This window comes from Lepisosteus oculatus, chromosome 26, assembly GCF_040954835.1.
Source record: "Lepisosteus oculatus isolate fLepOcu1 chromosome 26, fLepOcu1.hap2, whole genome shotgun sequence".
Taxonomy (NCBI): Eukaryota; Metazoa; Chordata; class Actinopteri; order Semionotiformes; family Lepisosteidae; genus Lepisosteus; species Lepisosteus oculatus.
The window spans coordinates 8743676-8770898 of NC_090721.1; the positions used below are offsets into that span (position 1 = coordinate 8743676).

Here is a 27223-nt window from a genome sequence, read left to right on the forward strand (position 1 = left end):
TAAAATTTCGGTGCCACTTATATAACGGGAAACGTTTTTTAAAAAGGCGATTACTCTTGCAGTAAGTTCTTTTGGTAACAATCTGTGCTGTATAATGGATTCATAATCCTTTCCAAGCTGCTATACAAGATGTAATAGTCACAGGCATAAACCTTTATAGGGACAAGTGAAAATGACGTGTGCACGAGAGGTCATGGCATTCGTTTTAGGATCATTTATAACGTTTGGTATGATTCAAAGTTGAAAGAAATGTCATGATCTCTTATGAAGCCCCATGGAGAAGGGCTACACAGTCCTCAACTGCATTAAAAACGACCCCTGCTTTGGAAGAGACAGTAGATCCGATTAGGTTTAATTATTAATGAAGCGACATTCAAATCAAGTGTTACAGTTGCTCCCACTAGAAATACAGGAATCAGACACTTATTTCTATTTACAACACATCAAGAGTGACATTATATACAGGACTTTGTTCAAATAAGCAGGGCATGCTACATGCAGCACAGCCTGATGAATCTGCATATCTGGCTCAACGGTCATATCCAGACTGGAAAGGTTCTGTACTGAGAGGAAAACTCCGAACAGAAAAAGCAAGACCACCCTGCACTAGCCTGTAACTACTGAAGCAGGCCTCTGGACAACCCCAAGTGGTAGATTAGCTTTGAAATACTGAAATACTACCTAGCTTTGAAATACTGTACTACCCTTTTCCTTATGTTCCAGTTGAGGACTCCAGTGTGAGAAGTATTCTTTTTCACCTTGTGTGAAATTATCAGTGTCCGGGATGCGCAGACTGCTCAACCCACGTGCAGTACAGTGAATGTTATTGCTGATGTGACTGTAACAGTGACCCAGGCTTGGTTATGTGTTCACGAGTGACAGTGAGGCATTTAAAAGCTGCCATCCCTGCATGAGCTAAAAAGTAAGATGTTCAATATCCTTAGGCTAGACTCTCGCCAGGAACTTACCCGTCAAGTGCTGAATTACCTACTTACACTGTACATTCATGTATTCTATCGGTTCCTCTTTTTCTATTTCAATTAAAATAAGAAACAGAAACCTAGTGCCTTTTTCATTCTTACTTTTTATTGGGCATCTATATATCCACACTGATCAACAGTGAGGTGCATGAGTTATTTTAATTTTTTTGTGATGTAGTGTGGATGAATTAGAAGTAGTGTCTAAAACAACCAGTAGGGCACATATTCCCTTTGATAAAAGTGCTTAGGTAGCACGTGTGCCCAGTATGGGTGCAATCAATGCAGTCAGCGTGCAAAAGGAAAGTGGTGATTACAGCTCAACATTACATTAGTGACAGTATAATCTGAGATTCAAGAGGGCACGCTGAGAAATCAAGTCCTGCCCGTCTCAAAGAATCTGAATCTGCATTTCAGATCATGATTTTATCAAATTAATTAACTAGCACCTGATGGATCAGTGCCCCAGAGGACTGGTTTCTCTTAAAGAAAGCTCAGTCTGGCCTATTACCCTGAAGCAATAAAAAGGTTATTAAACTGTAAAACTTATGAGCTTTCACAATGCAATTGGATTCCTAAAGAGAGGCATCTCTCATTTCAAAGTCTCTCAACTGAATCTCTCATTTCAAACTTTGTAGACGGAAACTCTGAATTTCAGCTTTTGTAAACAATTTTCTCCAATTATTTTCTTCGGAGTGCGGAGCTTTAAGTTATTCCCTTATCTTATTATTTTGCTTTTTCTTCACATTTGATGGGCTGGACATAGAGAGCATTGGCTGGCCTCACAGCCATGATGTCATCTTTGGCTGTGATGCCCGGTCAGCCCGAAGGGTCTGACATCACCTTGATCAGCTGCCCCCAGCCTGGGTCTGGAGGGACTCCTGTGAAGGATCTGATACATTCCGGCCGGCAGAGGATGTCAGACTGTCAGGACGTCCCTTGAAAGGTGTTGTAGTCACTTGTTTTCTCTCTGAGCTTCAAAGTCCTGCAGAGACACAATGAGCAGCTACACACACTGTACACATACAAATTCAAACAGACTCAGATAAAATTAACATACACGCACACATGCAGCTTGGGAAAGTTGTAAAAACACAAAATTTACTTTCCCTTGGAACTCTTGACATTGACCGTAGAACTAGCCCAGCTCAAAATACTACCTGGACCCTTAACTGCCCTGAATTCCAGTACTAAATTCCTCCAATATTATTCTTCAGGAGCACAACAGTCATCTGAACACTATGTGAATTAGATCACGTTTGCTGTGAAGCAGAAGTAACTTTTGGCCTGAATTATTTATTTTGAGCTGGGAGTTGGGGCTTGGGCTCTGCTAGGGTTAGGAAAACCATAAGGCTGAGAGTAAAACTAGAGTTCTGGTTGTGTTTTAAATAGTTAACTTAAGTACATTTGAGATCCAGGTCTTTGCCTGAAACTTAAGTACGCCCATTTTCAGATTTCTGTTGGGTGTAATACTAAATCTACCCCAAATACAAGCCCACTCAAAATGCAAGGTGCTCAGTTCTTTTGGTGGGTCTCAGCACAAGCACAGACATGTACAAAAAAAGGGATCCAATACAAGGAAACTGAGAGATTCATGTATCGAAACGACAGTAAACGTTTCCTGGAATCCCACTTTGTTGATTTAGGAATAAGACAAAGAGCGCGGAGCTCGATTCAGGCCATGGGGCCTGACGCATCCTACCCGATTATGGCAGCGGGGACGAGGAGCAGGCCCGCCCCAAACAGGAAGGGGAATCCTTTCAGGAAGTGCAGCGTGGCGGGATAAAGAGAGTTAAAGACCCCGTTGGACACCAGCATGCACAGGCTCTCCACGCAGGCCACCAGCGCAAACAGAGCCCCTAGCCAGAACACACAGAGCAGAAGGAATCACACACCCGGCTACGGCACTCATGTACAGCCCTGGGGTAAAACTACCACTCTGTTCCAGCCTGTTTTGCTGCTGCTATCTCTTAATTTATCACTTAAACTTAACGCTACTCTTTTCGAGAAAAGGTATGTTTAATGACCACAGAGTCAGGACCTCGGTTTTACATCTCATCCAAAGGACCGTGCCTTTTTTCCACAGTATAGCATCCCTATCACTATACTGGGGCATTAGGATCCACACAGACTGCAGGGTGAGCGCCCCCTACTGGCCCCACCAACACTCTTCCAGCAGCAACCTTAGCTTTCCCTGGAGGTCTCTCATCCAGGTACTGGCCAGGCTCACACCTGCTGGGCTTCAGTGGGCTGCCAGTGGTGAGCTACAGGGTGATATGGGTGCTGGCTAATGAAAACCAGCAGGTGTCTGGTCCTCCTGCCTTAAACCATTATCTGCCCAGGTTACTTGAGGACCAGGGTTTTACTTTTGATTCTGAATGGTAAAGCAATGAAGAAATGAGTCCCTAATGAATCCCAGATGTGACACTATCTTCGAGAAAGATAACAGTTAACTACAGTTGGTGCCACTTTTATTTTCTATTTATACAGCCGCTCTGTGTAACAAGACATTCATCTCTTGCCAGATACTGTTTTGTAATGTTCAGGGGGACCTTGGAGTTTAGACCTCACAGAGAAAGCTGTGCCTGGAATAAGAGTCCAGGCAATGCCACGATCCTTGATCTTTCCTGAAAAAAAGATCCATGTGCTCGCACTTTGATTATCATTAACTTTAATCATTTTATAGGTTTACATTTGTCGATCAGCAGCACTTTTTTCTAGTTTTGCACAAGGTAGCCAGAATCCGTGCTCTGGCTGAGCCCAAATTTGAGAGCAGAAAGTCTTTGGGACATAACCAGATTTAGTGGACCAGTGTCACTCACTGTGTCAGCAGGCACTTTACCAATAAGTACCGACCCGAAATCCATCCTCCCCAACAAACGAGCTGGTGGTACACCCAACCATTTTGGAAGCACGCCATACAATCTCGTCTTCCAGTCACTTTTTTTATGATGTCAGTTTCAGAGAGTGGAAATCAAACCATGTGACAAGAGACTGTCCAAGGTGGACACAGTCCCTGCGAGAGGACAAAGAACGATGACTGCTACTCACCTTGCTCGGACACATCCACCAGCTTGGACATCTTGGACCGGAGGACAGGGGTCATTGCCATGGACAGTAAGGAGATGGCATAGCCTGAGGAAAAAAACAGCAGAACAAAAGGCAGACTGAGCAGGCCACATCACAAACTGGAACAGTTTGTTGTCACTTCCTTTATAGCGATGCCAGGGATATAAATTTAAACTGAGCTGTTAAGTTTCTTGGTAAAAAGTTGCAAAAATACAACGCTAGCTTGGTTTGTAGGACCCAGGAACAAGGAAGGACAGACTGCTGAAAGCCAAGACCAATGGCCACCCATTTTAACAGGTTCTATGCATTTAGAGGTCCACTAGAGAGCAGTGCTACAGCAGTGGTCAGTGGGAAGAAAGACTGCTACATTGGTACTAAATTTACACCTACTGAAACGACACCACACTGACTCTCAGAAGCACCTGCTGAACATCACTGTTTCGTACCGGGTACATGTGTCAGTATTCAGCCTCTGAACATCATTCCGTTAACCATTCTTGGCTGTGAAAACATAAGAGAACTGACTCAGTTCCTAACTCGCTGGCCTAATCTCCTCAAGTCAGCCGCTGTGCCCAGATATCAGCAGGAAGGAGACCCAGCTCTAGGCATGAGCGCTCGGTTTTCTTTTTCTGAAAGGAATGCTGAGCCAGAGGTCCCTCCACTCTCCCCTCAGACTTTTCCTTCTAATTCACAAACGTGCTTGACTTATTCCGGGTGAGCGATCTCAACACATTCTTCTCCAGCAGTCTAAAAATGCCAAGAAAGCCTCTCCTCACAAGACAGACAGGTGAAATATGGTAGGACGTATGTTTTCTTAGGCCTCGGGGGGTTACCTGCAATCATTAACTAAACACTGAATGGGCAAAGTTCTCTGGATTTGAAAAAAGAAAACAAGTCATCTGAAAAGACTTGTTAGCGAATTCCTTGAAGAAAGAAATGGAGTCGTCTTGCACACTGGTATGCGTGACTCAAGTATTCCCAACCGAAGGAGTCAATCAATCATGTCTCGACCAATTGAAAGAGCCAAGGCCCGAGTGAACTGGTCAACTGAAAGACCACGTGCCCCCTACCTGTGAACATGAGCGTGGTGGTGCCGGCCACACCGATGACCACCAGACTGGCCATATTGGAAGCCAGGCCAATGACGGCGATCCAGGAGTCCTCCAGGCACCACTGCAGGGCCCGCAGCCCCAGCAGGCTGGTGAGGGAGCTCAAGTACTGGGCGGCCGAGCCGTAGCCTATCAGCACCGGGCCCCAGCACAGGGGGGCACTCAGCTCGTATATCACGTACAGGCCCCGGCTCCCGAAGTGGACCGTGACCACGACGAAGAAGGACAGGAGGTACAGCCACAGCCTGCTCCGGCGGCCACCCCCCCCGGCTGCGGCGCACAGCCGCCCCACCACCCGGTAGTGCTCCATGGAGAAGAGCCGGGCGCCTGGGTCCGGGCGCACCGACTCGGGCACGAAGAGGTAGGCGTAGAGGGCCGCCGCCATGGCTGTGGCCAGCACGAGCCAGAAGGGGTTAATATACCTGGGGAGTAAGCAAACAGCGGATTTCAGTTCCTTTACTGACGTTCGAGGGTGCCTGGAGGACCTACGCCATTGTGTATAATGGGCATTTGCTTTTTTAAAGGCAAGCACTCTGGATATAAATCTGCAGTTAACCGGGGAGCACATGGTAAAGACCAAGCACCCCTGCCTTCTCATTTGGAAAATCTCTCACTTAGAAACAAAATATGCTAAAATGAGTTTGTGCAGACATTAACGGGGGACCAGGCCGTGTCAGCATTTACAAACCCATAAACCCAACTCGCAACTAGCAGCCCACTGATGCTAAGCAGGTGTGAGCCTGGTCAGTACCTGGATGGGAGACCTCCTGGGAAAAACTAAGGTTGCTGCTGGAAGAGGTGTTAGTGGGGCCAGCAGGGGGCGCTCACCCTGCAGTCCGTGTGGGTCCTAATGGCCCAGTATAGTGACTGTGCAAAGGTGCCGTCCATCGGCTGAAAAGTAAAACCGAGGTCCTGACTCTCTGTGGTCATTAAACATCCCAGGGTGTTTCTCGAAAAGAGTAGGGGTGTAACCCCGGTGTCCTGGCCAACTTTCCCCCTGGCCTTTACCAATCATGGCCTCCTCTCCATCTCTGAACTGCCTTCATCACTCTGCTCTCCTCCCCACTGAGAGCTGGTGTGTGGGGAGAGTACTGGTGCATCATCCAGGTGGGGCTGCACACTGGTGGAAGTGGAGAGGATCCCCATTACCTGTAAAGCGCTTTAAGTGGAGTGTCCAGAAAAGCACTATATGAGTGTAAGGAATAATAATAATAATTATTATATTTCACGTATTTCAGGACTAGCACAGTAAAACAGAAGCTACACTGCTACAAGCTCTGTGTGGATGTGTGCTGATTTCAGGCCTAAGGACTTGTTGTTGTGGTTGATGAAGATGGTACCCTTGCGCCAGGCGCCACTGGCCCCCCACGACGCTGGCCAGCATGCCCGCCACCCCGATGCAGGCCTCCAGCACGGCCACGCGGAAGGTGCGGGAGCGCGCGTCGCTGACGTCCGCCACGTAGGCGAAGCAGGCGGCGAGGACGGCGTTGAAGTCTCCGCTGAGCCCGCTGAGGAGGCGCCCCAGGAGGAACCAGGCCACGGGCAGCCGCAGGTACATCACCAGCAGGTAGACGCCGGCCTGCAGGGCCAGGGCCAGGCTGGGCAGCATCAGCACCGGCCGGCGGCCCGCCCTGTCGCTCCAGGAGCCCATGAGCGTGGCGGTGAAGACCCCCACCACAAAGCCCCCCAGGCTGATGTACAGGTTCCAGTGGGCCGTGAGGGTCTCCACCTCCTGGCATGACAATGACAGGGATGGAAATTATTCCCGGTCTATAGCATTCATCCGTCCACTTACAAACTCCTTCCTCCCATTCAGGGTCGGCAGGGAGCCAGAGCAAACACTGGCCGCCTGTCCCTCTTATAGCAGAAAGACAAACATTCATACCAGGGCCTTCTTTCCCAGAAGCCAATGAACCCACCTGAATGTCTTTGGACTGTGGGAGGAAACTGAAGCACTCAGATAACACCCACACAAACCCTAGGAGAACATACTAGCTCCACACAGACAGTACCGCAGGTCTGGAATTGGACCCAGGGCATCAGCGACGCAAGGTAGACATTGCGTCAGCCTGCGCCCCCTCCCCCTAATCCATGAGCAGTTTCAGAATTTGCACCACGCAAAATGAGCTGCAGGGCTAGGTCGTGGACGGCAAAGATATTAAATTCAAAACCGGCGGTGAAATCAAACGCATAATAACATGCATAATAAAATTTGCTGCGTCGAATTTCGTGTTCGCCTTAAATGGCTTCGGTGACGTTCAAACGTAACAGAAAATGATCCAAATAACCTTCGTTTTGTAATACGGTGAAAAATAATTAAAAAAATATTTAAACTACTTAGTCTCTGAAACATCACGGGTCTAAACTACGACTGCGAAATCTCACATCTTATGCAGTATACGCAATATAACAGCACATAAAGTAGTGTATAGTAGCTGGTAGATTTATATTCTAAAATATAATTTACCTTTACTGTTTTGTAACTAGAGACGGTACTGTCCTGGTTGATTTTCACCCAAACTCTTTTCCAATCTTTGGAAACGTTAAAATGTTTCTGTGAATTGCAGGGACGAGAGCAAACTTTAAAATCGGCTCTGGCGCCGGAAAAAAAAAATCACCGAGAGTCAGCCTTTCCCGAGAACTTCTCAACATAACTGGCTAAATCTCAGAAAAGTCACGGGACGGTATAACGACGCGGTGCTTTACCGTCTGCAGAGTTTGCGGCCCAGAGTCGTTCCTGCAGCCGCCTTCTCGAGTTCCATTGTACCCGAGGTCCTCGCTAATGCGGTCCCATAGGTACTGCGTGCACAGCGGCGTCTGCAGGACCAAGGAGAAGGTGCACAGGAACAGTACGGGCTCCACGGTGACAGGTAGCCGGCAAGGAAAGGGTGGCCGCCCGCAGCGGCAGCAGCCACGGCCGTCCGTCACGGCCACGACCGGCGCCAGCTCGGAAACCGAGCCGGCGATCGGTGCGGGGCCGGCCGGGGCCTGCGTCCCGGGGTCGTCGGGGAGAATCGCGTCCGTGTCCGCGGAGTCGTCCATCACTCCCTCCCGAGTCTGCGGAATCTGCAGCGCTGCATTGGACGCCAGCCGCAAGCAGCGAGTTCATAGTCCCGTATCTCTTCGCTTTTATTTATCGGGCTGTACTGGCTAACGGTATATACGGTTAGTCCTTCAGCCGTACTTCCTCAAATGGAGGGGTTTAAGTTAGCAAAAAGCAATACGGAGCTGTCGATTTGTTTTGCGTCAGCCGAACAATAACCCTGCAATTGAAATAATAATGCATTAATTGTGAGGAAGGTGCTTGTTGACTGGTAAGGGTTTTTCGGCAGCCCAGAGACAGAGAGCACAGGGCAAGATCACACTACTACCCATCTGGCTGCTTGCTGCTAATTGATGCCAGGACCTCATCCAGCTGTTTCTTGAAAGAAGCCTCATCTGTATGGCTGGATAGCTTGTTCCACGCTCTCACCACTCTTTGTGTAAAGACGTTTTGGGGGGGGCCTGGAAAAAAGGTTGCTAGTGCTGCATTGGAAGGCTTCATATTCCCACTCCTGGCATGCCCTGATATTGTTTAGAAGGAGCTCTTGCCAGCTGGGAGCTCCAGTGCCAGTAAGGGTGAAGGAGAACTGAAGCCCAGCTCCTGACACAGTCCAAGCCTTCCTGCAGGGGGGGCTCCATTGCAGCTCTTTAATCTTCTAGGGTTCCTGAGTTAGAGGGGGCAGCGCAGGGAGGAATGGCCATCTCCTTCCAGTGTTATTGGTGCACTCTGTTTCACAAAAGGATCAAACATATTCTTACAACAGGAAACATATTTTGCGGTTTTATCAGGCAGTTTCATTTTGTATTAATAGTAATAATAACAACATGCTAAACAAAATAATAAAAAAACAAAACAATGAATGCCATCTAGCCTGATCTTATTTTTGTTGGTAGAGGGCGGTTCGCCACTTTGTGAAGCAACGTCTCTGTGTGTGTCATGTGCACTTCCTTCGCTTGTCAGATTGTACCTTCTGCTGAGGTTTCAGTAAATCTCAAGTGTGATAACAGAGTACCAGACAATCGCTGTGCTCAGGTAACTCTTATCAGGTGCAGTGTCATCTGTGAGTGCCAGGAATTGCACAAGTGAATAGCAGATATGGAATAGGGTCTCTCTGAAGATCTACGGAGGTTGCTATTAATATCTAAGTAATATCTTGTTGAGCACTGGCCAAACAAACAGGCAAGTCAATTTCTGTACTATTATATTACTTGGTCTGTGGGGGCAGAGTTTTTATTTGAGTTTACACAGGACAGGACTTTGTGCCAAAAGGCTATTGTATAATTATAAACCGTTAGTGGTATGGAGTGTAAATGTGTTCTTAATAGTGCCTTCTGAAATGCTGACAGCTTACGCAATTTGGCATTTTAAAGACCTTGTTGAAGGAACTGAAGGGATTTTTTTATTTTTTGCAAATTGCAGCAAAGTGGAACTGATAAGGATTAAGAGCTTTTTCCTACGTTTCATTCCTCTTCATCACAAGGGCAAGTCAGAATAAATGGGGATCTGTCCTAATCTTGCTGTCGGGGACTAAGGCCGTCAAAACAAATGTCTAAGGTCAGTGTACCAAGACATTGGAGACCCCATCCTGCCTGAACTTCCCTGACTTGAATTTTGAGATTGGTGAGTAGGAGACAGGACATCTGCGTGCCTAACAGCGGTCAAAAATACAGCCCATCCAGCCCTTTTTGTAGTTTAATAAACCAGCGTGTTTATTGAAGGGGGCCAGGCTGTTGGCAGCTTGGTACATGTCTGGGTAGCTAGTTCCATATTCCAGCAACACTTCCCATTAAGACATGCCTCCTGTTCTCAGTTTTTAATGCACTCCAGCATAGTTTCCATTTGTGTCCTTCTGGTTCGTGTTTCACTGATCATAGAAGCTGAATTACTGGTACGAGGTCCCCTTGCAATTTTCTCCGTTCAGATCTTAAAAGGTTCAGTTCCTTCAGCCTGTCAGTACATCACTGACTTCCAAAATTGTCTAACAGGCATCAGTCAATCAAAAGGCAAACGACTTCTGTTTAAAGGAAATGAAAGCTTATGACAGGAGGCAGTAACTGCTGTCTGGCAAACAAATTCATACACAACGTTCTCACTCAAAGTATCGGCTTTGCTATTTCTCAACATGCAAGGGGATATTGAGAATAACCAGAGGTGAAAAGCACAAGTACACACATTCCCTGGATACACAGGGACCTCTTGAAGCCTTGTTTGCTGTGTGCTTGCTGTCAAAGGAATCATGCTCTTGATAATATACCTTTCCATGCTGGTGACAGACAAACACTACGTCTTGCTATTTAGTGAGTAACTTGTTCTTTGCCCTCGTTTGTACATTTCATTATATTGCCAATATTTATTATGTTATACTTTAGAACATTCCCTCCTCATTTCCTAAGAATTAATGTCACTATTCATTGTATTATTAATAATTGCTGAATTTGCATTTTATCTTTTGATAAGGTGCATTTTAATTCCTACCCTTTTAAGGATAACTCTTTAAGATCATGTAAATATATCATAGTGAGTCCTTGAACCTGGTCATAAAGATAAGCTACCAGTTGGACACTTTTAACCCTGTAGTTACATTTTATAATTTTATGCTTCTCTGGAGAATCAGTTCAGATTAGTTTGATATCTTCCAACCCTGGGAACAAAGACCTGAACATTTCTTTTTTGTAAAGGGCCAGTTTACTTATATCTTTTTTTCTTGCGGTTCTCTTCCTGTCAAGATTTAGGTTTTGTGTTACAACGCATCCGAGTCAAAAAGGGACAGTTCTGCTGCACCCTGCTTTGAGATACGAATCAGTATGGCCCATTAATAAAAGAAAACAACTTCTTATCAAGAAGGAGCCTGAAAGATGCGTTGTAGCAGAGGTTACTGAATGGGTTCTGCCTTTATCTTTGTGTCAGCTGTTATATCAGATTTCACCCTCCTGTCTGTAACTCTGCCAGTGGACATTGAGTAACTGTTTTAAAAAATAACCCAGGACAGGGGTTTAAAAAAACATCAGACAGTGCTGTGACAACACAACCAACTGACCCATTCCTTACAAAGGGCATTTTAAGGCCTTTTTATCTTTGATCTGAGCTTTTTAAAAGTTTCTTAATTACTGGTTGTAGTTTGATTCTGAAGTTTTAAGCTTGATGACAGTTATGAGGTACAGTAACAGAGATGCACTAATTAATAGTGTTTGTTCTATTTGTTTTTAAAAAAAATAATGATCCCAGTTTCATATTAAGTCAAACTTGCGTTATAGGTTACCTATTAATACTAAAATCAATGTAATCATTATTCCTCAGGGTTTCTAACTTTGCCTTGCGGTTCTTGCAATTTATTTTAAAATACACTGAAACCTTTAGCCAAAAGAAGATGTGTATGTACTGTACTGTACATCTCACGTTTGTAAAACAAACCTGACTGTTCTTTCCACATTTCAGCCACCTCAAGTTAAATGTTTATTTCTGTAGAAGAAAAAAATATCAACATTAAAAAGGCAACAATTTCAAAAACCTCAAAGTGAAAAGTAGACTTTTATTTCTCATTAATTTAATCAAGCACTCTTATTTATAATATAACAGAGCAAAAGAGCCTTGCTCAGGCTGTTAATTGCCACAGCAAAATTGTCTCTGTTGAGAATTTCTTTTAATTTAATTCAATTTTTGTTTATTTTTATGGTAACTGCTGTTTTGTGCCTAGCATATTCAGGGTATTAGGCAACATAAAAATGGATTTTTCTCTGACTGATTGAATTTCGATTACAACTTAGAGTTTTCTGAGCATTGCTGCTTTAAAGCAAGGCATTATGGAGCATGCAGTACAGAACACTGCTGCTGTGGCTCATATGTAGATACCCATTTGTATGTTTCCAGGGAGTTCATGTCAAAGATGAAGTCTGCAAAATGTCTTTCTGTCGGGTTCCTCTCAGTATTAGATTTTGTCTTTTTTTTCCACCACCCTGGGCCTGATTTGTTTTATGATCACAGGCCAAATCTTTCACACCTGTAGCTTTGAGCGCTTCAATACTTTATTGTCCGCACACCAGACAGTTTTGATCAAAGCCGCGTTTTCTTTTTGTATGTTTTTTTGGTTTTGTTTGGAAGCACAAATTGGATCATGGCGTTGGACACCTCTTTGCCTTGCAGGCAGTTTCTTGGACCTCAGGGCTTGAATGGTTAAACACTTCCAAACGATTTCCATTACTAGGACTTATCTGAAGAGCTATAAAGGTGTGTTGTCTCTGAGTGTTCTCTCCCTCTCTCTCATCTTTTTCAGCCTGAAGGAAAAAAAAAATTGCAGCCTCCCCTAATTCCTTGGTTAATGTTTACTTCTCCTGCTATATTATATAAACTTGCATCTTTGCTTCCTGGCTTTCTTTTCCTAATGGATCTCAGGTCCCACTGAGCTAATTAAACAGTATTTTATCTCTTCCCTTTTCCTCTCACTTTGGTCTGCATATCTTGCTTTGTTTTATACTCACAATCGCTTTTGAGCAAACACAGTCATGTCTACCTTTTGGAGCTGGATATGGGCTCATCGGAACTACCTGATCATCTTCCTCACACCTCTGCTGTTGCTGCCTCTGCCTCTGGTGATTCCGACCAAGGTAAGACCCTTGAGTACTGTTGCTCCAGTTTGCTCACATCTCTGTGGCTCAGGATCTGCGCCTGTGGCTGCAAGGTTGCCGGTTCAAATCCCGCGGCTGGCAGAGGAATCCTACTCCGTTGGGCCCCTGAGCAAGACCTTAACCCCAGCTGCTCCAGGGGTGCTGTATAAATGGCTGACCCGGCGCTCTGACCCCAAGCTTCTCTCCCTGTCTATGTGTCTCATGGAGAGCAAGCTGGGGTATGTGAGAAGACGAATTCCTCATGCAAGAAATTGTATATGGCTAATCAAGCAACATTATTACATTATAATAATTATCTTCTGTGCTCAGCTCTCTCCGGTTTGTCCGGGCAGCCGGTCAACTGGAAAGCTGCGTGACCTGGTGTGTGCTGGGATTGGGAAAGGTGTCTTAAAAACTCATTGCTTTGCACAGGGGGCGAACTCGCAGTGCGTTAGACCCTCGGTTTTTCTTAAATGCATCTGCTTAGTCCTGCATTCCAAAGGCTCCTTCTTCCCAGGCTAAACTGGCATCAGACTGCGCCACTGGCTTTTCACCTCGATGGGAATTCTAGTTCACGATTCCTAAGGAATCCCAGGAGAGTGACCGCTTTTCAGTTTTCAGAGCAGAGTGTTTTCATAAAAAAGTAAATAACAATCGCTTTCTCTCTTAGGTTACAAGCAGAGAGGTTTAGCAAATACCGACAAGCAATTTATGACGCCATTGAGACCTGATTTTAATGATAACAGATGAAAGCAATCTTTTTGTGTGGATTATTACCTGTTTATTGTGTTTTTGCTGATAGTATGTCCGTATGTAACCTCACGTCTAAACTGGCATAATGTAAATAGTTCGTTATGTAGAAAAATGTTATTGTAAAATGAAAGTTGAAAGCAACAAATGATTTTGCATTCTACTAAATAAGTCAAAAAAGTAAATGACAATAAGGCAGTTAATAGTAAATGCCTTAAGGGAAGAAACATGTTCGTTTTCATATTTGAAATGGCTAAATGCCATAATCAGAATCCAGCACCACCAATATGCAAATCTGTAGAGGTGACTAGACAAACTGCTTAATTTCTTAAAGCAATGAGAAAAATGAGTTGTGGAGTCATTTACTAGGAATCAGGGAGATGACGAGATGTTGTTTGCTGTTGTGACCTATGCTTTACAACTTATTCATAAAGTTAACAGCAACACAAAGCCCAAGGTCTGCTGTTATGACACATACTGTATAAAATAAATGTATTCTAACTGTTTCTCATCCTCAATATAACTATTGCGCTAGTGTAATTACTTTTCAAATTCATCTTCCTTGTGTGAGGACATCCAGATGATTCACTCTCTTCCCAGGAATTTCAGTAGAAATGAGGTACTGAATGAGGTATTCAGAATTCAGTATATATGTTTTGATTAATGCACAGTCACATCACAAAAAAGCTACTCCTTCTGCAAAAATCATGTTTCTGAAACTCACATTAAGAGCACAAGAAGTACATTCTATATCTAGGGATTTTGACAATTTCCCCATGTAAAAGACACTTAAGATATTTTTTTTTAAATAAAAGAAAAAAAAAGTTTGCCAGAGCTAGTATAACAGGAACTTTCATGTTATCAATAATAAATAATGAATTTATAAGCATTGATTTTTGACTTAGCTGTAATGCAACCTGTTCACCAGTGGAACGGCTAAATTGATTTCAGTCACATTAGTTTTACAGCCTAGAGTTCGAACATAAGAAAAGTTCTGACACGAAGAGGTTGTTTTCTTGCTATTAGCTGCAGTGTTGAGGAGTGTCTCAGCTCACAAGTGGCAGGTTATGGGTTCAAAACCTGGATGAGGACAGCTGCTGAACACTTGAGCAGAATTCTCCAATTCCTCCTGTAAAGCACGCAGCTGTATAAATGGACACAAATGTTAATCACTTAAATTAAAAGCATCAGACAAATAGATTAACAATACCTAAGTGATTAGAGGATCTAATCTAATACAGCCCATTTATGTGTCAGCTTCAGCAGTTCCAGACCATGTACAAACACCTCCTAGTCCTCAATGCACCTGGTACTTCTGTTCAGGTTTCTTCTTATTGCCTGAAGAAATTCATAGAGTCAATGGGGAGAATGACAACAGCCCTTGTTTTGAAAAAGTCCAGGTCAGTGCAGCTGTGTCCTTTTATTCATATTTCACTGCTGGTTCTGAAAAAGTGCATTGCATAGACTGGCAGAAATTAATTGAATCGGGTCCCTTCATTCTCCTCTGTACAAAACTTAAAAGGTTCAGTCTTTTAGCCTGTGACGGTAGGACATTCCTATGGAGCTGGGAATATGTCTGTTTGTTCTTCTCTGGATGGTTCCAGAGGAGCCATGTTCAAAATGAGGTTTTACTAATTTTGCTCTAATATAATAGACTTTAATTTAAATTCTGCACTTTTATCTAAATATCCAAACATTCAGACAGCCTTTTTATTATTTCTCCACATTTTGTAACAAGTGACAGTGATGTTAACATAAACACTAAAGTCTTTTCCAAAAATAGCTTCTTGAAACTCTGTATTTCCCATCTTGTGTCATTTGTTTTTGTTACAGTACCTTTAGCACTCAGTGCCTTTGCATTTGCACTTGTGTACATTAAATGTGGCCAGCCAGTTGTTTGCCCAATATTTGATCTTGTTTAGATCTGTTTGAATTTCCTTTACAGTTTCTACTTGGTTAATTCTCCTATTTTGGTATCATCTCCAAACATGGCTAGTTTACCTAGTTAAAATCTTGCTCTTTATGATAAATTTAGAAGACCAGTGGTCCTAATATGGATCCCTGTTGTACTCCACTAATTATGATATCCCAGAGGGAGCATTCGCTCTTGATCTGTACTCTCTGTTTGCTATCCATTAACCAGTTCTTAATCCAGATAACTCAGAGTCTCCTTCCCTTTTCTAGACCTGTGGAAACAAATACTACACAGTGTCCCCTCTTCTGTTAACAAAAAAAAAACATACATCTGTATCAGAAAACCAGCCAGCCATGACGCTGAGAAAATGTTTATTTTTGTTGGCCATGTCATACTCCTTGCATGCAGCACAGGACAGCATCGTCTCAAACTTTGTCAATGAGCCACGTCAACAAAGGGCGTTGTCTCCCATCATCTGCTACATAAATAATCTCTGGAATATGAATGCATTGTTCACAGTAAATGGCCTGTTTAAAAACGAATTTAAGTCCCATGAATTTTGCTCGAGGAAAAGAAAACAGTGGGCACAGGAGCAATCCAGTTTTCTGTCTCGGTTTAATGGGATCCAATGTATTATAGCATTGCCCATGAAGGGCAGTATTTTGAACTGGCCGTTGCATTCTGAAAGCACCAGTAGGTGTGACTGCTGCTGTGACTATATTGACTTGGCTGTGTTGCCCAATCCCAGGATAAACCTTTGGTGCCCAAACAAACGAATTATATGTAATGTTTCTTACTCAGCAGAGACACCCCTGCTCACTGCTTTTATCAGGGCTGCTGCTGTACCCTGCAGACAGCATAACATATTTGACTAATGTCACAAAATCTAAATGGAATTTTCCTAAATCAAGGATGCTGCTTCTGCACATAGAGAACATTGCTTAGTGGTGGATGAGTCCTCTTGGGAGTGTTGAGCATTAGGCTGTTGAGGACAGGTCTGTGTGACTATGCTTGTCTCCGTGTTTCCAGGAGGCAAGCTGTGGGTTCGTGATCATCCTGATGGCTCTGTACTGGTGCACAGAGGCCCTTCCTCTCTCCGTCACTGCCCTGCTGCCCGTGGTGCTCTTCCCCATGATGGGCATCATGACGTCTTCCAATGTAAGACTCGGTCCCCCATTGTTTGTCTCGCGGTGTTGCGCACTGAATCGTGGAGAAAGGGTTTGTGCTGATTAGCGCACGAGTCTGTTTTCAGCTCGTGGGAAAACATCGGCTTCAAATCCGCAGCAGGTACAACATGGATTTCCAGATACCAGGGTGCAGCTTAAGTCTGAATCCCTCTCTGTATCACGCTGACCTAAAGGGAAATTCATCTTCCATGTCTTGCATTTCCCACCCATTTACTACAGGTTCCATGTTACCAGTCAACCCCTCCTGCTCTGTGATGCCACGATGGTCAGTTTTTCGTTCACGCAGAAGTTGACTTTCTTTGAAAAACCTCATCCTTTGAAACATAGGATGAAAGCAATGTGGTCACAAATGAAGCTTGAATTCCGAAGACCCGAACACCTCACAATAGGTTGCTGTTCGTCTTTAATTTAAAAAAGAAAGGGGAAATCATATACAGTATGCAATCTGCGAATGCATCTATTGTATTTGACATTGATGCCATAGGAAATAATTCTAACAATAATTCAACAATAATTAGATTAGTTCACGTAGAATAATGTTAATATGAATGCTCATAGGGCAGTGTTACTGGAAGAGCATATTGGAAGTCAGTCCTATTTCCCTCTTTGCCTGCAGGTGTGTGTCCAGTACCTGACAGACAGCAACATGCTGTTCATTGGGGGTCTGCTGGTGGCAATAGGTGTGGAACACAGGAACCTGCACAAGCGCATTGCCCTGCGAGTTCTGCTCGTCGTGGGAGTCAAGCCTGCCTTGTGAGCTCTCTTCCTGCATTTCCTATTAGCTGAGCGGCGCTGCTGCAGAAAGATATGTGTTTAAGTTTACCATAGTAAATTTCACGGTGTCTTTGCAGTTTTTTTACTGTGCATTCTATTTACTTTGCCATGGTTGCCCACAATCTGTATAGTGCTTTACCATACCACTGTGTGCTTTTCCATGATTTTGTCATGATTTCACTGCATGTTACTCTCCTTTACCATGGTATAAAACGGGAATCAGCCTGCGGAGCTCGTGTTTGGGCCAGGCATGATGGTTCGTGTCAGCCCGGTTTCTCTGTCTTTCTCGTGCGCAGTCTCATGATGGGCTTCATGGGCACCACTGCCTTCCTGTCCATGTGGATCAGCAACACGGCCACCACCGCCATGATGGTGCCCATCGCGCAGGCCGTGCTGGAGCAGCTCAGCAACAGCGAGGCCGAGGCCGACCAGCTGGAGCTGCAGAACGGGCACGCCAACCACAGCTTCGAACCCGACCCCAAGACTGGCCTTCCGGCCGAGCACAAGGACGGCACGGAGGATGGCAAAGGTCAGGAGCTGGGCACTTCTGGGCTACTACTACTACTAATAATAATAATAACTGCTTACACTTATACAGTGCTTTCCAGGACACTCCACTCAAAACGCTTTACAGCATCAGTGTGCAGCCCCACCTGGATGATACACCAGTACTCTCCCTACACACCAGCTCTCAGTGGGAAGGAGACCAGAAGGATAAAGCCAGTTCAGAGATGGGGATTATTAGGAGGCCATAATTGATAAAGGCCAGGGGGAAATTTGGCCAGGACACTGGGGTAAAACCCCTATTCTTTTTGAGAAATGCCCTGGGATTTTTAATGACCACAGAGAGTCAGGACCTCAGTTTTACGTCTCATCCAAAGGACGGCGCCTGTTTACAGTATAGTGTCCCCGTCACTGGAGCATTAGGACCCACAAAGAATGCAGGATGAGCGCCCCCTACTGGCCCCACTAACACCTCTCCCAGCAGCAACCTTAGCTTTTCCCAGGAGGTCTCCCATCCAGGTGCTGTAGTAGCCAGAAACAAAGGAAGGGGCTGTACATAGGACGTGCAGGGAGGAATTCATGGACAAAATCATTCTTTTACATTGAGTGTGCCCCCTTTTGTTGGCCAGTTAACCCACAAAAGCAATTCTATAAGAGCCCCCTCGTGGAGTGCCATCAATCCTGAGCCGCTGGAGCCACCTGTGAGGGGGGAGGCTGGCAGCAGTAGAACAGCAGGAAGCCAGAGACGTCGTTTGTGAAGACAGGGAATTTGTCAGAGCTGCCAGCGAAAATGCCATGACATACACTCCAAGCCCTATGCTGCTGTAACTTCATGACCTGTGGCTCTTTAACAGCTAATTTGCAGCCCCCTTAACAAAAAAACGAAGGCGATGGGGGGGGGAATCGGGGCGATGGGGTGGATGGGAAGGACCTGGCGGGGAGTAGCCCCCCTTCCCGGGCCACAGGGCGGCCGGTGACCGCTGGTGCTTTCCGACAGGCACGTGCCCGGCGATGACCATGGAGGCGGGCGTCGACGCTGCCAGCGAGATGGCCAGCCGGCGGGCGGAGAAGTACGCCAACCTGTACAAAGGGATGAGTCTGAGTGTGTGCTACGCGGCCAGCATCGGGGGCACTGCCACGCTGACCGGCACCACCCCAAACCTCATCCTCAAGGGCCAGATTGACAAGTAAGCAATCGGGGAGTGCTTCGCAATGGGTTTCCCGTGGAATTACGGCACTAGATAAATGTTCGTGGGAACACGGGATCCAGTGCAGGAAAGGCAAAGAGCTGTGGCCTCCACATCACACAAGATATTGGGGTCACCCATGCCTTCCTTGTGTCCGGGACCGGAGCTGGCTGGGCCCCCAGACCTGGCGTACCCAGGGGGTACTTGTGTCTGAATAGAGGCCTCAGGCTGGCGCCACCTGTAAATGCCGCTGTAGCTGTGAGAGCTCTGAGACCTGCCAGATCCCTTTCATGCGCCTTTGTCTTTCTGTTTCAGGATCTACCCCCAGAATGGAGACGTGATCAACTTCGCCAGCTGGTTTGGATTTGCTTTTCCGAACATGGTCCTCATGCTGTCTCTGTCGTGGGTCTGGCTCCAGTTCATTTATCTGGGCTTCAAGTAAGGTTCAGTTTTCCCTGCAGGCATCTTTTCAGAACCTCATTATCATTATTTATTTAGAAGGTGGGATGACAGTGAGGTGGTCAGCCCTGCTGCCTCACAGCTTTTGGGTTCTGGGATTGGTTTCAGAGTGAACCTCTTTCTGGGTGGAGTTTGCATGTTCCCCTTCTGTTTCCACGGGATTTCTTTTGGTTTCCTCCCACCTTCCAAAGACATGCTCAGTTAGTTGGTTGGTGTCCCAACAATTAACAGGTGTCCTGTCCAGAATAAAGTTCTGGCTTGGAGCCCTTTGCTTCTGTGACCCTCGCCACAGCAATAAGCAGCTTTCTGATTATGGGTTTACTGCTGTAAATATCCTGTTGGTTGAAGTTGAGCATATTTTTTATGCATAGCAGCCTCCAACGAAGTGCAGTTTATTTATACAAAAAGAATATGATGCAGTAGCATCTGTTGAGCGACCACATGCTTTGGCTAAAGAAGAATTGGCTTGTGTTTTCTAACCATTACAGAATGAAAGCAGGGGTACAGAAGCTTTGCTTTAGTCCTTTGCTGTCGGTCTTTCAGGGAAAGAGATGTCTGCCTTCACACAGAGTGATTGTTTTGCTTTCTCCTCCGTTTGCCCCCCATTTGAATTCCCCGTTTGTCTGCCCCAGTCTCAAGCAGACGTTTGGCTGTGGTGGTAAAACTGCCGCGGACAAGCGGGCGTACCAGGTGATAAAGGATGAGTACAAGAAGCTGGGCGGAATGAACTTCTCCGAGGTGGCCATCCTGATTCTCTTCGTCACACTGGTGCTGCTCTGGTTCACAAGGGAACCCGGCTTTATACCTGGATGGGCCACGTATCTCTTCAACAAGAATGACGAGCAGTAAGTTCAGGAGGGGCCCTCCGGGTGCTCTCTCGGAATGCCTGTGGGCTAGAGAGGAAGGTGAACACCATGCTTGAAGGCTCCATTGGCTCGGCACTGCTTGTCTCTCAAATCGCCTTTGTGGCCTCCAAAGACACGCAGCTAGGCTACCTAGTGTCCCTAGGTAGTGTTTGGCTAAAGAAGAATTGGGTTGTGTTTTCTAACCATTACAGAATGAAAGCTGGTGTTACGCAATCTGGATTTGTTTTAGTTTCATGAAGATTCTGCAGCTGCAATGCCGTGTTCCCGAGTTTGTTGTGGAGTGCTGACAGCATTTTAACACTGAGATCAGGAAGCTTTTTTTTTCACTCAAATGGTGGTGCCTCTGCCCTGGATTGGGCTGCTGTGAAAGCCTACCAATTAAGAGCTAATGAGGAAAGGAAATAGAGGGGCTGAATGTCCCCCTCCCATCTCTAATGTTTCTTCAAGTCTCTATGACTTCGATTCTTCTGTCTCTTCTGTCTGTGTGCAGGTTTGTCACTGATGGGACGGTGGCGATATTCATGTCCCTGCTGCTGTTTGTAATCCCATCGGAGCTCCCGGAGTTTTCTTTGTCTGGCAGCACAACGGATGGAGGTGAGGAACGCTGACCTTACGATTGGCAAGCACAGGCTGACTCACTGACCTGAAGTATCCGCATTTTACACAGACAGGACTGGGATTCTGTTCCCGTGTCGGATCAGAACATTGCATCAGGCTCTGTTCTAAAATCCGAGCACCAACTTCAGCCTGAGAGACACTGAAAAGAGAGCACAATTCAATTCAATTCAGTTTAATTCAGTTGAAAACACTTTATTCATCCACTAGGGGGGCAATTAAAAAAAAACAATTGTATTTGTTTCAAGCAAATCCTGGCTGTGGTTTAAGTGAGATATCTACCTTGTAGAAATCTAAGAAGTGCAACAGTAAGTGACATAGTGAATTTTATTCATACCCAGCACATACCTGAGACTTGAGTGGTCATGCTCAGTAACAAGTGATTAAGAGTTTTTGAATACTGATTGAAATTGATTAATTGAAAGGGACTGTTCCCAACTCAGAAACATACAAATGCCTCCTCGGCCACAGTAACTACTGTATATTTACTGGCCATTGTGCATTGAAGAAAGGATCCCTTTTGTACATCCTGATAACACATGGAAACCAACGCATTTGTCCTTTTCCTGCAGAACGTAGCTCAAAGGCTGCCAAAGATGCAGTCTGCTCTGCTAGCAGGAACTTGTGAAAAGGAAAGTGAATGAAACCGCTGAGAAAAATGCTAATCTTTTCCAGCAGCTAGTCTGGTTGTGCCTGCCTTCATCTAGATAATGTTGATAAAAGGCCATCACATCTGAGTAGCTGCCTCTACAGTCCAAGGTCAAGGCCATTTCTCACTCAGAAGCAGTGCTAGGGTTAGTACTTACTCAGATGTGCAGAGTGCACAGTCGTGTTTCTGTATTTTGTCAATAAAAGCCTCTGTCATTGTGATTAAACACCACAAGGTCAAGGTTCACAGGCTGAAAAGACTCAGAGGCACCACTGCACCTGAAACTGGAACTGAGGAAGTTGCACAGATTGAGGTCTATGGTCTGCTGGGACGTCAAGTTGCAAAACATGCCTGGATTGCAGCTCGTTTGTGAAATTCCCACAACAGAACAAGCAGTTGTCAGCCTAAAAAAAAGCAAACTCACTTCCCCTTGACAAAAACAAGTTTGTAGTTTAATTTTTGAAGAATTCAAGAGAGGAAACTGAAAAAAGGATGTTACATTAGACAGAACTACTGTATATTTGATCCAGGAGGCTACCTACTGTAGACAGTTCTATTACTAAAAGAAGGTGAAAAAACTCAGGGAGACAAATAGAAACAAGATCTAGAAGTTTCTAGTTCTAGCCTTGGCTTACCTTTATTAGAACTATTCTCAATTCCGTCAAAAATATTCAACTGTTCAGTCCCACAAGGGAATATGTTTTTGTTGCCTGTGATGCACTTTGAAGATCAGAACAGAGAGATGCTGAAGGAGTTGTCTGGTGGGTCCACACGACCCTGATTGGAGCCCCGGTAGTGATCTCTCTCCGAGAATTCCAGGCTTCGGATCTCAGCCCGGTGCCGCCTGTGTTCCCTACAGGCAGGATCAAGGCCCCGAAGCCTCTGCTGATCTGGGAGGTGGTCCATGAGAAGATGCCCTGGAACATCATCCTGCTCCTGGGTGGCGGGTTCGCCCTGGCCAAGGGCAGCGAGGTAAAGTCCAAACACCCTGCCAAAATCCACTGAAGCCCGACCATTAGGATACACTGATTTTTAAAATCTTGATACTGTCCAAAGACCTGAACAGGCATGATCACTCCCTGAGATGTAGCATCTAAGGGTACAGTGGTTAAAACAGCACACTGGTCTTGATTCTCCATGCAAAACCTGAGCTGCACTGGTTTTCACAGAGTAAGGGACCTGGTTTCATCACCACAGTTCTTTCCTCTGTTGTTTGTGGATACACATCTTCCAAGTAAAGCCCTGCAAGGTTACAGTGTCTCTTAAGAGTAAGCAGTTGCTATGATTTATGTGACCGCCAATATTAATTAGCTCTGGCAGCTTCACAAATGTAGAAAGTAGAACCATTACAGCAGATGTCTGCCTGCATGAGAAGTCTCTTGAGGCCCTTCAGTGCCCTGTCGCTGTGTGCTCATCGATGGCTCATCGAGACTGGTCTACTCTCTCATGTCGTTAGAGAAGAGGCGCGTGGTAACTCTCTATGACGGAGGTTGTGTGTGCTGTGTTTCTGGCCGTGCTCAGGATTCGGGGTTGTCTAAGTGGCTGGGTCAGAGTCTCTCCCCGATGAAGGAGATCCCTGCGCCCGCCACGGCCATCCTGCTGTCCTTCCTGGTGAGCACCTTCACCGAATGCTCCAGCAACACCGCCACCACCACCCTCTTCCTGCCCATCCTGGCCTCCATGGTGAGTGCTGCCCCCTTGTGCTCAGCGTTAGAAACGCGCCAAAAACCCTACAGCAGTGGCCAGGCTTTCTAGAACTGGAACATATTAATTAGCTCTTTCAGCAGGCTCACAAGTAACGTAATATGTAAGTGTTTTTGGTAAGAGTTTTCAGATTGGTGCCTTGGACCTGTATGTTTTCTTCCTGTGTTTTGTGTTTGTACTCAGTTGTGCCATATCTCTGTTAGCTTTGTCTTTAGAGAGTACAGAACGTTTGACACCACAGGCATTTAAGGAGTTCAAAGGAAATTTCAGTTCAGTAAGATACAGGGAAATAAATCTCCTGGAATTTACAGTTGATTTGAGTGGAAAGGTTGATATAACCTGTTCTGGAAAAGCCTGTTGAGAGGATGTCTTTGTTTCAGCAACACCGAGAATTTTTCAACTTTCTTCTATAATATCTCTAGGAATAGACTGAAACAGTTCAACAAAGATTGAGGGCAATATTACAGCCTCACTTGCATTTTTTCTCCAGATGATATTCTGTGGCTGAATGGATTTTAACACCAACCCAAGATAAAACAATATATTTTTTGTTTTATATTTATATTAAGTGCATATACATGTATTTATATATTACACTTATTTAATCTTGTTTGTCATAGTAGAATTTCCTTGCATTTGTATAGTGCTTTTCAGGATCTCAAAGAACTTTACATATAGGAAAGACCCTAAATCACCCACCACTGTGTAAGTACACAGCAGATCAGGTGGAGGAGTGAGAAATTACTGCAGCAATTTAAATTTAAAGGAAACCAAATTGAGCAATCCCAAGGTGGAATTTAGCCAGGACAGCAGGATAAAAACCCCATACTCTCATGTGCATCACATTACATTAGTCATTACAGGGACTAGTGAGCAGGAAGGGCTGTTTCGTGTCACAATTCTCCCGAACTCTCGCTCTCTCACTCTCTCCCCATGGTGAGACCAGGGGTTTGCGACAACAATGGACCGCAAAGTACTTTCACAAAGTTCACAATTTTGTGCATAATTCGGAATTTGTTAAAGCTTTCAAGTAACCCCCTTCAAGCTACTTACTTGAAAACAAATGGTTGATTGATTCCTTGATAGAAGAACCTTGTGTCAGTTCCTGCAATGATTTTCCTGCATCGCCGCACCTCTCTCCCCAGGCCACAGCCATTCAGCTCAACCCTCTGTATGTCATGCTGCCCTGTACCATCTGTGCCTCCTTGGCCTTCATGCTGCCAGTGGCCACCCCACCCAATGCCATTGTCTTCTCCTACGGAAACCTCAAAGTCATAGACATGGTGAGTCTCCCTCTTCTTCTTCCGATGTATTGACAAATCTTTGTCAGTTGGTCTTAGTGCCAGTCACACTTTGTAACTGCGTGGCTAACACTGTATGGTTGGCACTAAAGGAGCTGTGGACTATTACAAATGGAAGTCTCTAGATTTTTGTTCATACCCTTGCAATTAAGCATTAGTAGCAGGCTACTACGAGGGTATCGACAGAATGTTCTCTTCCTGCATTTGGGATGAGAAGTAGTTTATGCATGCGTTTGTGTCCCCTTTACTCAGTTGTTATTGAAAATTCCTGAGATCTCACAATGGGAACAAAGAGAATTTAGGGGTAACACTAGCCTTAGCACACAGATATGACGCACATGTGTTGTAGGTAAGTTCTGTTTCCTATGACTTAAGGATGTGTAAGAACAGCATCTTTGCTCATAGAATTCTTCACCTGTGCGTTTTACAATGCGATAGGATTAAATTATCTTCGCCAGCACACTTCTTCGTTTCGCCTTCCCATCTTCCGAGAGACCTCCCCAGTGCTCTCCTTGTGTGTCCTAGGATCCTTGTTGCGATGATTACAGTTGGGAATCTTGGTTTGGGTGCGATTTTGATCCATTGTGTTCTCTTCACGGCCAATAGCTACTCAGTCCCAATTTCTCAATCTTGTCAATCTGTATTTGCCTATTTATTGATTTCGTTTCTGCTATGAATCACAGATGAGGGTTCGTGTACTAAATGAAGCTTTCAGAGGTGTGTGCATTGCAGACTCTGTCACGCCCAGTACACCTAGAGGGCGCTCTACTTTCCTCCTGGTCCTAGTTTCCTGTGATCATTCTTGTCTTTCTGGTGTGTCTTGTTGTGTAGCCTATTTATTTCCTGCTTCTGCTCTGCTACTCGCTCAGCATTGACGTTTGGATGTCCTGAACCCCGCCTAGCACCAGGTCGCCCCTCATCCGCTACCTGAGGGCACAGGTTTCTATACGGCATTTCCTGAACAGCTGAGCCCGGGCTGACCCCCATCTCACCGCTACGCATAGGGTCTTTTCGCTCTCCTGTCATTCCACAGTTCGTCCTTTCCGACATCCATGACAGACTCTTGGAAATGGGACCCTCGCTAATGGGTTGATATTTAACAGGGTTTTTTCAGTGGGTTCTTTTTTCCACAGGCAAAAGCTGGAGCTATGCTGAATGTAATAGGTGTCCTCTCAATAAACCTGGCCTTGAACACCTGGGGAACAGCCATCTTCCATCTGGGCACGTTTCCCACTTGGGCAAACATGACAGACAACGCTCCCTGAGCCACACGCACTGTGAGGTGAGGGACAGGGACATAGAGAGATGGCAGAGGGAGGGGAGGAAGAGATCTGCGACTGGGGCCGGATTGTCCAAAACCACAGCCCTGCACAGGATCTTCATCGTCATCATCACTGTCATCATCAGCACCCCAAAGACTGGCTTCTCTCCTCCCCCAGTAGATAGAGCCGATTCTCTCTCGTGTTTCCAGCCTTCTCTAATACAGCAGGAAACCTCAAGCAAGTTCTTTCATCCCCCCCCCCCCCCGGTGAAACAGCATCCACACAGAGGAAGAGAAAGAGGAACTTGACCTACTGAGATTCAGAACTTCTCGCCCTCGTCATTCACGCGGAGGGCTTGACCGATGTCAGGGGCTGTAATTCCACGGGCTACGAAACACAATTCAGATAAATTAAATTAAGTTATATTATTTCTCATCAAACGAACACGTTTCTGAGAGCACGGCAAGCATTTTTTTTTACATTTTGTATCTTTACAGGGTTACCTTTGTGGTTTTGTTAATATCGAGAAATTGTTGTATGAATTACGTGTCTCCCTTCACATATGAGGATCAGGGATCAATTAGGATCTTTTAACATGGGGTTTTACAGCTTCATGGCATTTTGCAACATTTTTCTCAGGAGCCTTCTTGCAATAATTTTGCATTGCATTGTCTCAGAAACTCAACGTAAAGACACTTTCTAGCTGAACGATATATGCAAGGCTGAAGTCTGTAGTAGTCTGAATAGAGAGAGCTCCCCTGTTTGGTTAACTCTTAAAAATGTAATCAGATATTTTTTTTTAAAAGCCAACAACATGTGTGTTGATTAATTAAAAAAAAAATACTTTGACTAATTGTTTGTATGTCTAGTATATTGTAAATTAAACAAGCCTTTGACAAGCAGGTACTGTATATGCAATAAAGTATGTAGCATTTTTATTATATACTGTATATAGCAAAGGGCTGCTGTATAGAATTTATAATACTATTCATTTTCTTCTGAAGTTAAAGTTTAAATATATTCCACAGTATTTAATTGGAGTCATAGGTTAATGGGCTTATAAAACAGCTCATAAAAGAGATAAAAAAGCTACAACACTTCCTTGTTCAGCTTATTCAAAACAAATTACTGTATAAGCATATCTTAACTATTGCTTAGTTTTCCATTTTTCCCCAGCTTTTTAACTAGTGTGTTATATTGTTTCATCTGGAATAAACAGCAGCAACAACGGATAATTACTTGTAACTGGGA

General features: G+C 44.9%; 1 protein-coding gene across 4 annotated transcripts; it reads left to right on the top strand.

Annotated features, from left to right (window-relative positions):
- Positions 1–36: 36 nt before the first annotated feature.
- LOC102687667 (solute carrier family 13 member 2) lies at positions 37–26825 on the top strand. Of its 4 annotated transcripts, none has more exons than XM_069184315.1 (13): positions 37–1923; positions 6458–6707; positions 16494–16622; positions 17268–17404; positions 17722–17954; positions 18927–19116; positions 19432–19554; positions 20208–20420; positions 20932–21035; positions 22565–22677; positions 23227–23388; positions 24555–24692; positions 25844–26825. In XM_069184315.1, the coding sequence occupies exons 2-13, from the start codon at positions 6483–6485 to the stop codon at positions 25973–25975; spliced, it is 1899 nt and encodes a 632-aa protein (XP_069040416.1). In that variant the 5' UTR covers positions 37–1923; positions 6458–6482; the 3' UTR covers positions 25976–26825. The 4 variants fall into 4 exon arrangements, with proteins under 4 accessions (XP_069040416.1, XP_069040418.1, XP_069040415.1 ...); XM_069184317.1 differs by lacking the exon at positions 37–1923 and adding an exon at positions 2661–2902; XM_069184314.1 differs by lacking the exon at positions 37–1923 and adding an exon at positions 5356–5516.
- The last annotated feature ends 398 nt before the right edge of the window (positions 26826–27223 follow it).

What these genes read in the sequence shown, in the direction of transcription:
- LOC102687667 (XM_069184314.1), top strand. Translation starts at nt 5,464, where the DNA reads ATGGAGAAGAGCCGGGCGCCTGGGTCCGGGCGCACCGACTCGGGCACG. An exon ending in CAGGCCACGGGCAGCCGCAG is followed by an intron (nt 6,708 to 16,493) that starts GTACATCACCAG and finishes CCGTGTTTCCAG; the next exon opens with GAGGCAAGCTGTGGGTTCGT. An exon ending in GCATCATGACGTCTTCCAAT is followed by an intron (nt 16,623 to 17,267) that starts GTAAGACTCGGT and finishes CTTTGCCTGCAG; the next exon opens with GTGTGTGTCCAGTACCTGAC.